Consider the following 10751-nt stretch of genomic DNA (forward strand, 5'->3'; position numbering starts at 1 on the left):
GGGATGACAGATAAACAAAAGGAGAGTTAACTACAGTATATATAGATTCTAAAAAATATAAAATAGATAAGTTAATTCATCAAATGTCACTCCTGTACTTACAGTATGTATCGAAAAAAAATTACAATATTGTAGAAAGGTTCACTTATATCATTTCAACTTGGCAACATTGAAATGATGTTTTGTAGCTTCCTCAAGGTATTATTTCATTTTAAAGGGACTCAATTGTAGAATTAGAATGTGTCATTATCTCAATTTTCATTTTCAGAGATATAAACCTGAAAATGCATCACATCACACAGATTTTTACAATGAGAGTGCTACTGCACCCCCTGGTGCTGTTGATTTGCAATTACACTTCACGTGGCAAACTCAAAGCCTGTTCCCTCAGGGTCATACCCGAAGTTTTTAAACAAAGCTCTGCGCAAATCAACATTTGTAAACGCCAACAATTAATTTGTTTTTTATCATTTTTATTATTTATTAAATCAATGGTAACTAAAATGAAGGGCCAAAAAGGCTAAAAATATTAGATTTTAAATCCACTGAAAATTGTTAAACGATTTGTCTATTTTAAGGTAGCGTATGTGTGGATTCTCAAGCCATGGTGTCATAATTAATATTATTATAGGCATATCAATTTTGAGAGGAGTAAATATGCTGTCAATGAATGTTACTTTTGCCTTCTGAGCAGTGCAGTTATTCCACATCCACGTGTCGGACTGGGGTGGGTTGGGCCTTGGGCTGACTGTGCGGATCGTGTCGACGCTGGGACGCAAGCAGTGTGGCAACGGCTCCACAGGCTGCGCAAAAGAAGGAAGCTTACTGTGTTTCTTCCATGTGTTTTTTGCTGTGGAATCATGAGAAAAGAGCTCAAAAAAGCACCGTGCGTGGTGTGGAAAGAACCTGAAGACTCAGACTGAACTGGACGAGTCCACAGTTGAAAGTTCAGGTAAGTTGCTTTGTTTTTGGGTTGAATGTCAAAGGTAGTTTCAAGGCTAGTTTGCGTAACTTCTGTTAGTATGACTTTTGAATGAAAGGCCATAACTTCAACTCACTCTGATAGTGTCCATCAAAAATGTATTGTCTTTTATATACTAAGTAATGATATGCAAAAGCAGGAACTTTATTGTAGAATGGATTCGATTTTTAGTCTCGCACGTCTTTGGTTCATAAACAAATAATGTCCATCTCAAATGTAATTTTAATTGAGTGTAACAGGCAAGTAATATTACTTTTAATACTTTATATTTAAACATTCCATTTGAACTCAAAACAATTCAATTGCCTAAACTACCCTCGTGACTAAAAAAAAATTTAATTTAAAGAGGAAGTCAACCAAAAATGTTCCTTTTTAATAGTCTGTTCTATTGTTGTTCTATTCTAATGGTCTGTTCAATAGTCTGTTCTCACGACTTACTTGTTTGAGTTTCGTTGTGACGTTTGCTAGCCGAGCCCGTGACGTCATTTTCAGTCGACAGCATGAATAGATTGCCCTGGTTCCACAAACACAACATTGAGTATTTTGCATTTGTGGGGCTGTATAGAACATAAAAAAAAATAGTGTTCTTGTTTTCATGCACTCTCGGTAAAGACTCTCCGTAACTAATTTCAGTTAACTTGCAATGATGATAGTCTGTAAATCCAGATGCATCAATTCAACATTCTTCCTTGGTGTTATAACTACTTTCTTATCAGCCAAGGCTTTGGCACCACATTGTGGCTTGTTAGAGTATTACATAAAGAGAACACAAGGGGAGTTTTTATATGTTACAAAAACACACAGATGTCTGCAATCAAATTGCAATGCGGCCCTCTGAATTATTTATTTCATTGAATTGGGAGGTGCTAAGAGATTTACACACCCGCTATTGATCAACAATCAACCCTTCCCACGCTTACTAAGTTATTTGCTGTTTTTCATGCACTATACACAAAGGTAACACACAGTCGAGGAAGAAACACATATTGCTTCTCCTGGCAGCAAATACCAAACATGAATGCCTTTACCTCTCATCTGTCTTGGGTTTGAATTATTAAAAGGCTGTTTGGTTTGAGTTCCACCAGAGACGTGGATTGTGAGGGCCAGTGTTACCTGAGAGCAGCTTCTGCTTAATCAAAAATGTAAAACAGAGCAAATATATATATAGTATATAAATAAATGACCATTCTTGATACAACTGTTTTGCTTCTTTCTTCCAGGTGAAATTGGAGTAAGCATGTATGAACCTGGACACTATGACAGCCCCCCTGTGTACAGCCCGCCCTACAGCACCACCTCTCACAGCTTCCACCCCCCAAGAAGCCATTATGTCGGCTACACCTCCAAACCCCCCCACTATGCAGAGGAGAGGCCTCAATACTTCCACAGGTGGTTTTCACCTCCTGGTTTTGTCAAAGTCCTCCACGGAGCCACGACGCTCATGTCTTTCCTCATCTTCGCTTGCGTGGCGTCAACCTTGGTGTGGGACATGAATGGATTTGGATACGGCGTTGGTGGTGTTCCGGGGGCGGGGCAGGGGTACTATGGAGGTAGCTATGGGTACAGTAGCTCCTACATGACACCGCAGTCTGCCAAGGCCGCAATGATATCTATGGCAGCCATCAATTTCTTGGTTTCACTGGGATTTCTGGTGGCGGGTTTCTCCCGTTCGCGAGCTGTGAGAGGATCCGGCTTCTACCTCGCGGTGTTCGTTTGTGACATCATCTTAGCTGTCCTTCAGGTAAAGCATGTGCATAAATCCAGTCAGCTGCTTTCTTCGCTGCAAGACCTCTTTAGGGTCATGGGCGGAGGTGGTAGAGTCACAAAACATTGTATTCAAATAAGAGAACTTGTGCTTATTCGTTGTTCCGTGAATTAAAACACCTTGTCCAGGTCCTGGAGTATCAAAGCACACCCAGATCAGACCACTCCTACCACCATGTTAGCCTGTTGGGATGATTAGTATTATGTGATTATTATGATTTTTTTTTTTGTACGAAAGGCCCGATTATATTGAATTTTTGTCCCTTAAAGGGAAAGACAACTCAAAAGTGTTTTTTTCCATTATGTTTGATGTGCCCCCATCTTTGTAAACATGGTTTTCTGATAAAAATTGCATGTTTAGTACTGTATGAATGAAGTAGCAAATCTACCTGTTTTTCCCCCCCATCTCAGGGAGCAGCCATTTTGTCAGTCACTGTCAACTAAAAATTACATTACAGTTGCTCGGGCTGCATATACTGTAATGACCAATCACACCTCAGCTTGAAAACATCCCATGATTGACACAGAAATTAGGTGAGCCATTGTGGTTAGCTGAGCCCTGAGCAACTATCATGTTATTTTCAGTCGACAACATCAGAATGACCAATCATGGCTCACCTGTTTTCTAAATTAGGTCATGTGACTGTCATATGTTGAGGATGTCATCGGTTGTTACCAGGATTTGAGCAACTGTGATGTCATGTTTAGTTGACAACAAGTGTCAAAATGATAGACCCCTGATATGGCGAAAAAATTAAAACCTTAATCCATATTCCACAAACATAATATTAATCAGAATGCCATGTTTAGTCGAGTGTGGGTGCACAGAACATATTATTTTAAAAAAAATGAGATAAATCTTAAAAATCCAAAACAACACTGTACTTTACATCAGCAAACCAGAAGTAACTTCACACGCTGTCCCCGCGAAGCCGAAGCGTTGACTTTCTCTTAATTGCAGGGCATCATTGACATCATTTTTGTGATTGGGGTCAATCCGATGTCTCAGAATTCACAAAGCATGCTGTACAATCCAATCCTGATGATGTGCCAGAACATTCCGGACAGGCCCAGCCTCAGCGGCAGCATAGGAGCCGGGTTCCCCGGGGGGTTTCCTATGTACAGCCAGTACCTGTACCACTACTGTTTCATGGACCCCGAGGAGGTCAGTAGAACATGATAATAGGTGAGGTAGCAACTCAAATGTATGAAATGCTGTCTTTTCTCAGGCGGTTGCGTTAGCTTTGGGCCTGATGGTGGTGTTAGCCCTGTCACTGGCTGCTTTCTACTCCTGGAAGACTCGTAGCAAAATTTGGCGACATGGCAAAGCTAACATCTACTGGGACAAGCCAGTGCTCAGGCAGTCAGAAGGGCACAATGTTCTGGACTGGGTGAGAAGTTTTTTTTTTTTTCAGATAAAAATACTTTTAAAATGGCCATCTCGTTTCAATGCCATGAACATGTGTTTATTGGTTTGTAGTAGGGCTGGGCTATGTACCAAATTAATTCCATTAACTCAAAAATCAAAGATTTCAGAATTTGATGTAAACATGGCCGGGTGCCTTACAAGAAAAGTTGACAATAGATCGTAAATAAATTTCAGACTTCACTACTTTTTTCCTCATGCTTTAAACCCTGCGGCTCATCGTCCAGTGCAGCGTATCTGCGGTTATTTTACCAGCCACCAGGGACTGAAAAGAAGACTGAAAGAAGACAAATATTGAGGTCATAATAGACACAATCAAGGTGATTTTTTATTTTTTATTTATTTTTTGGCAACTGACCATTCCAGTCCATATCAAAATTCCCACACGGTACTATTGACTTTGAGATAGTTTTCATTATCTGAGGCACACCCGGGTTTCACTCTGATTAATCATTAACTAGTGATAGCTGCAATTACAGCACACATTGTAGAATCTCTCGTGACAATAAAAAAAAAGTCTTATGACTGAAAAGATTTATACTTTAAGTTTGTTGAACACATCCATTTTCATCGTGCTTATACACAATCATGAATGCATTCAAATTAACTGAAATTAAAATAGATAAAATTCAATCTAAATGACAACTAAAGATATTATTTCTAAGATTTTTAGTTTTAGCAAATATATGGAGATAGAACCATCATTCAATTGCTTTTTTGAGACACACATGGAAAAAATAGGACCCAAGCGCTGCATGTTAGTAAAGAACTTAACTCATCTCAAAACAAGCGGAAGGTTGGCAGATGTGAACAATTCTTCAAGAAAGCTGCTCAGGCTGTTTATTGGCACCACAAGTTGAAATTTACTGCAAACAAAACAATAAACAAGGCGAACTATTTGATCTCCATGTAATAGAACCACTTAAGAAAGTCCACTTAGCTTAATGCTAACTTACAAGGCAAAACTCCATGGATTTAATTGACATTGTGTTTTGGTAAAATAGAAGCATGCAATTTGTCTTACTAAAAAATGTTTTGGTTTTTTTTGCTCGTTTTAAAGATATTTCTGTTCTTTTCACTGGGCAAACATGATGTGGGTATTTGGTGGAGATAGAGCAAATTAAATTTCGGTTTCTATGGCAGCAATGCACTCTGTGCTAAAATATAAACATTAGGCTGCCAATGTGATTATGATATAAAAGGTTTCCATGCAGACGCCTCGCAAGGCCTTCAGGAGTGCAGCTAGAATGCATCCCCTTTGGTAAACCTCATTATGAGGAGAGAGGCAACAAAATGAGTTGATTCAAACACATCTTGGCCTACATTCTCTCCGTGATTGTGAGGCGGCTTCATTTGGATGCTGGGCCACGAGTGAAGATGCTTTGCCTTGTAGGGGAGACATATTTAATGTATGGCCATGTATAATGTATAAAAGGGTCAGGTTGCCTCTGTAATGTTGTTTGAATCCCCACAGAGAGGTGGCAGTAAATGATTCAATCTGGCCGTCCTGGCAAGGCATCTGAAAAAGTTAGCTCCATGTAGTACAAGAACATGGGAATGGTTTTAAAATCACATGTGCAGTACTTGCTGCAACAAACATGGTATCAGAATTAATGCAATATTACAAATTATTTATGTGCATTACCCCAAGGTAACCAGATAAAAAAAGGATTAAAAAAAATAAACAAAAAAAACAAACAAATAGGACGTTGGTACGTGACCTATCTAGAATTGGGATAAAACAACGAGGCTGGCGAAATCCCTCAAGACTCAGGTCTCAAAATCGGGACTTGTCCCAGTTATAATGAGATCTCCGATCACCCTACATTCACTATGAATTGAAAACTACCCTATCAGCTTAACCCTTGTGCAGTATTTTGTCCAACCCTGTGATCTTTACATCAGAGACATTTCACGGCATTGAAAGAAGACACCAAGGAGCTGAAATTTCACCCAGATAGTGAAAACATGTCAATTGAAGATTGAAGAGTTTTATTGTCATATGTATAGTAATATTATACCACAAAATGAAATTCTTATTCTCTTCACTTCCCTGATCTGCTGAATACATTCCATAATCGAGCAAACAAATAAATACAATAAAACAGCAAACAGAAACAGCAATGCATTCACTGCATGCACAATTCAGTGCTAAAGTAGTCCTCAATCCTATAACGTTCTATTACTTACAAAAAAAGGATGTACAGTATTTGAAAACAATTCCCTTCACAGTGTTGAATGACTCACTTTGTGTTTTTTGTTATCATTCAACAGATTTGAACATAAGCTCAGCTGACTAGATAAACAAGAGAAAGCACTCCATTAGATCATGCTGGATGATTCTTTCCATCCCACGTGAACCTTCATTAGATCTCTTTCACCAGCTGTTTTAATTCCCCATACCGTCCTCGTTGCTCTTTATTTAGAAATAGGTCAAAGACGAGAGGTCATGAATGATGCATTGCACCATATGACGATGGCAGATTATCAGTAGCGCGGTGGTTCGTTGCTTAGGATAGAAATGTTTGCATCTGACTATTGTAATAAAATGCAAATAGAGACTCATGGAAGCAAATTCTACGGTTACATGCTCTCTGTGTGTGCCACATGAAACAATTAAAATACACTTTACTGTGCAAATAGCTTCTCTTTTTTAGGCATCTAAATGTATTTATTTATTTGCTGCTTTAGGTAAACCATGTTGAAGAGGGACGCAGCACCCAGCAGGCGCCAACTGTTGTTATAGCAGAGAAAGTAGCTGCTGACTTTCGCGGGGAAAACAGCGCAGCCTCGTACTGCCATGATTCAGGCCTCATTTACAGGGATGGAAATTTCAACAGTAGCAGGTATTTGCAGATTTGCATTATTTGTGCTCAGCTTGGTAAATCTTCAGTGTTGGCCAAATGAAGCTTTGTAAAGCACTTGTAATATTTTTTTACTCCTTCCTCTATGTCAGTGATTCTCAACCTTTTTTCAGTGGTGTGCCCCCTGTAAAATATGGTTTCAGCCAGGTAACCCCGAACCAGTGCAAAGCATTTCTTGGTGTTAAAAAAAAAAAAAAAAACTGAAAATATGCCATCAGTGTCTGATTTATTACCTCATTCAATGCCAGGGACATATTTTCACGTTTTTTTTAAAGCAGATACTTAATTATTAAATCAATACTTAAGTATATTAAGGACATTAACTTCCATATACTTAAATATTAAATCAAAACTTAAGTATCTAGGATTGAATGTCCAGACTCTTAATAAACCATGAAAATATGTCCTTGGCCTTGAACGAATTCAACATTAGAAACTTTCAAACTTTATTTGTATTGGCCCACAAAAAAAAAAAAGTGTCCTCTTTTGAATCATATAAGAGATCTGTTATCCTAAAAAAACAAAAAAAACAAACAATTATTAATGTCCACAAAAATAATCTATATAAAGTGTCAGACTTCAAAAATAAATAATTATAAAATATTGTCCTAAGAAAAATATTTAGCATAAAGGGTCCTCTTTTAGGGTTATAGTAGAGATCCGTTCACAAAGATAAATCATTAACTTAATTATTCATAAATTTGTCCACATTAATAATCAACATAAAGTGTCAGACCTCAAAAAGAAATAATTATAAAAAATTTGTCCACAGAAAAATATTGAAAAGTGTCCTGTTTTGGGATCATAGAGATTTGTTCACCAAAAAAACAAAACAAAACAAAACAAAACAAAAAAAACTTGATAACTTGACAGGTAACGAGAGGTGGCGTGTGCCAAGTTGGGTCAAACCATTCCAGTATGGAGTACATTCTGGTTTTTCAAAATCATAAAATTGAATAACCTACTGAACATAAAATGTGTTATATGAACTTACATTTTCATTAAATATTTACTTAATGGAATCATTATTTTAAAAGGATTTTTGCATGTTTCTTTCATTTAAAATTTCAAGTACCCCCTGGAGTTCCTTCAAGTACCCACGGGGGTATTTGTACCCCCATTTGAGAACCACTGCTCTGGATGCTCTTCAAAGCAAGAGCACCATCTAGTGGAGTAAAAAACAATTCCAAGAGCTTCATGAAACGTCACTTTCCTATCACTACCTATTTAACTATGTAAGAATGTAACAACAAAGTGTGAAGTGACAGTATCCACTCTTTTACTTTTTGTGTGTATTTTTCTAGCTTGTGTGAGGATAGCAGCGATCATCAGGAAGCTACGTACCCGAAGAGCAAGCTGGCAGTGTGCAGCAGCTCCTCAGGCGACGCAGACAGCGGCAGAAAACACGCTTCAAGGGATCGGAGGAAGCACAGGGACGGCGCTGCTCAAGGGATGGCGGAATTCCGAAACGAAACGCCTTACACCACTGGAGGGGATACTGCTAATGAGCTGGACCAAGACCAATATCTCTTCAGGTGACTTCATCCATACTGCTGTTGAGACATCATTCATTACACAGTCAATGAAGGGTAACGAAGAGAAAACATCCTACTTCTATTTGGATTATTTTATATCTATTTTACGGCTAAATCTTTTAATCCAGCCAAGTTCAATTTGCCCAGAACTTGCTTCATCTGGCTCTTGAATTAAAATAAATCAATTAAAAAAAGCATTTCCTATGGCACCCTCCAGACAGTACCCCGAAATCCTCTCGGATCAGCAGCGCCGGCAGTGCAGGCGAGATTTTGACTCCTCGCTGGCTCGTTATAAGCACCTGTGTGAAGAAATGGACGATATCTGTGACCAGATTCACAAGCTGAGTCGAGAACTGGACTCGCTGGACAAAGACTCCATTAAGTACCAGGTAGGTGCTCCTGGGAACATGTATGCTAACTCTGAGGTCCACATAAAGATTTTATTGTTTTACTTTAACTTTTTAAACATGGTAGAAATGATTCAAAAAAATTTGCAATAAATACATATTGTCTAATGCATTGTTTTTTTATTACATCAAGGATTTCTGTTAAAGTCAATGAGGCGAGTTAAGATTTTTTTTCCCGCACTTCCAATACTATTTTACTATCAAACTTTTATTTATTACTCTTTAAAATGGCGTTACGAGCTGTTTGGTTTGTGTTGTGGGTTCTTTAATAAACACACATACTTGAAAAGAACTAGCTTTATCTTCGAACTTGCTGCATACTCATTCATAACAGGCATACATTCAGAACATGTTCACTACTGCTGGGTTGATGTTCTTCTTCTGGGGGCCACCTACATGTTGCAACACCAGGCTTCTTTACGTACTTGCGCCATCTATTGGGCTCCTAGGTAATTACTTAACTCGGAATGACAATTCAAATTGCTCATAACGTTACACAGGCCATGTCAAAATGTAGTTTTAGTGTAAGATGCGGGCCCCTAAAATGTGGACGGCAGCCCCCAAATGGCCCCCGGGCCATAGGTTGGACACAGAATCTGTAGGCCTTCATAAACATAAACTATAGACTGAGGCGTTTACAAGTTGTTGGAAATGTGTAAATGTATGTCATGAGACATTTACACATTTCCCCCAATCCAATTAAGATGTAAATATACTTGTAATGAATAATATTAAATTTATTCGCCCCAGATTTCATCAGAAAAAAAACATAATTTAAGCCTTTTTAGGACACTATTGTGGTTTCATTTTCAGGGTGTGGCCGATGAATACAACAGACTAAAAGATCTCAAAAAGGTAAGTGGAGCAGCTGTGCAAATAATATGCAATATAAAATAATATAATTCTACATGTCTCTATTTTAGGCACCTGATTATCAAGCAAAGAAGAAGGAAAGCAAAGAACTTCGTCAAAAACTTTTCCACATCAAACGCCTGGTCAAAAATTTTGACCAAGGTCTTTGTTAGTGCAAGGCTGTTAGACAAACCCGATCAAGTTTGTTAGTCACTTTGTTTACAACCAGCTCACACCGATGTTACAGGCACACCTAAGTGAACTTTGCCCTGAAAATATAAAATATATTCAGTTATGAGAAATCACTTACAGTGGATATAAAATGTCAACACACCAATGCTCAAATACCAGAGTTTGGGGATATAATCATTAATCCAATATATAAAATGTAAGAATTGTTCCGATATTAACTCAACTGATGAAAAGAAAATGTTAAAAAGCAGTAACTGGAGTAATGTGGTTGCAAAAGTGTGCACACCCCTGTAACTGGATTTGGTTGAGAACAAACATTCCTCCCGTCAGTGCAATTGGAAAGTTTTGTTTTGGATGGTATGATCATTTCAAATTTTGTTTGTGTATAATTAATGGCAGTATTGATCTTTTTTTCCCACTTAATTTTGTGATTTGTTGCAAAAGACCTCCCTAATGTGGAGCAAGTTGGTGCAGTATCACATATCAGACAGGAGAAAAGATGTTGGGTTTAATCAGATGCATTTTTAATGACTTTTACTGACACGCATTTCTTCTAAATGGGGTTTGGCTAATTCTGAGGGTGTGCACATTTTTCTTTCAAATATTTTAGTTTTCAACTGTTTTTTTTCAGCTCTAGTTTTCACATCACAAAAACTGGCTGTTGAAAAGGGGTGTGTAGACTTTTACTACTATCTGATGTAGACAATAGCAATAATAAAAAAATTTAAA

General features: G+C 37.9%; 1 protein-coding gene across 1 annotated transcript; it reads left to right on the plus strand.

Moving 5' to 3' along the window:
- Positions 1 to 749: 749 nt before the first annotated feature.
- Positions 750 to 10749, plus strand: ocln1 (occludin1). The gene is made up of 9 exons (XM_088429109.1): positions 750 to 952; positions 2203 to 2723; positions 3708 to 3911; positions 3976 to 4137; positions 6864 to 7018; positions 8341 to 8571; positions 8789 to 8960; positions 9792 to 9833; positions 9902 to 10749. The coding sequence occupies exons 2-9, from the start codon at positions 2220 to 2222 to the stop codon at positions 10001 to 10003; spliced, it is 1572 nt and encodes a 523-aa protein (XP_088285235.1). The 5' UTR covers positions 750 to 952; positions 2203 to 2219; the 3' UTR covers positions 10004 to 10749.
- The last annotated feature ends 2 nt before the right edge of the window (positions 10750 to 10751 follow it).

Source organism: Hippichthys cyanospilos, chromosome 12, assembly GCF_059441005.1.
Source record: "Hippichthys cyanospilos isolate Australia breed blue-spotted pipefish chromosome 12, RoL_Hcya_1.0, whole genome shotgun sequence".
NCBI lineage: Eukaryota > Metazoa > Chordata > Actinopteri > Syngnathiformes > Syngnathidae > Hippichthys > Hippichthys cyanospilos.

Coding starts and splice junctions, on each gene's coding strand:
- ocln1 (XM_088429109.1), top strand. CDS start 2,220: ATGTATGAACCTGGACACTATGACAGCCCCCCTGTGTACAGCCCGCCC. Junction 3,912..3,975: donor GTTTCATGGACCCCGAGGAG/GTCAGTAGAACA, acceptor GTCTTTTCTCAG/GCGGTTGCGTTAGCTTTGGG. Junction 8,961..9,791: donor AAGACTCCATTAAGTACCAG/GTAGGTGCTCCT, acceptor TTTCATTTTCAG/GGTGTGGCCGATGAATACAA.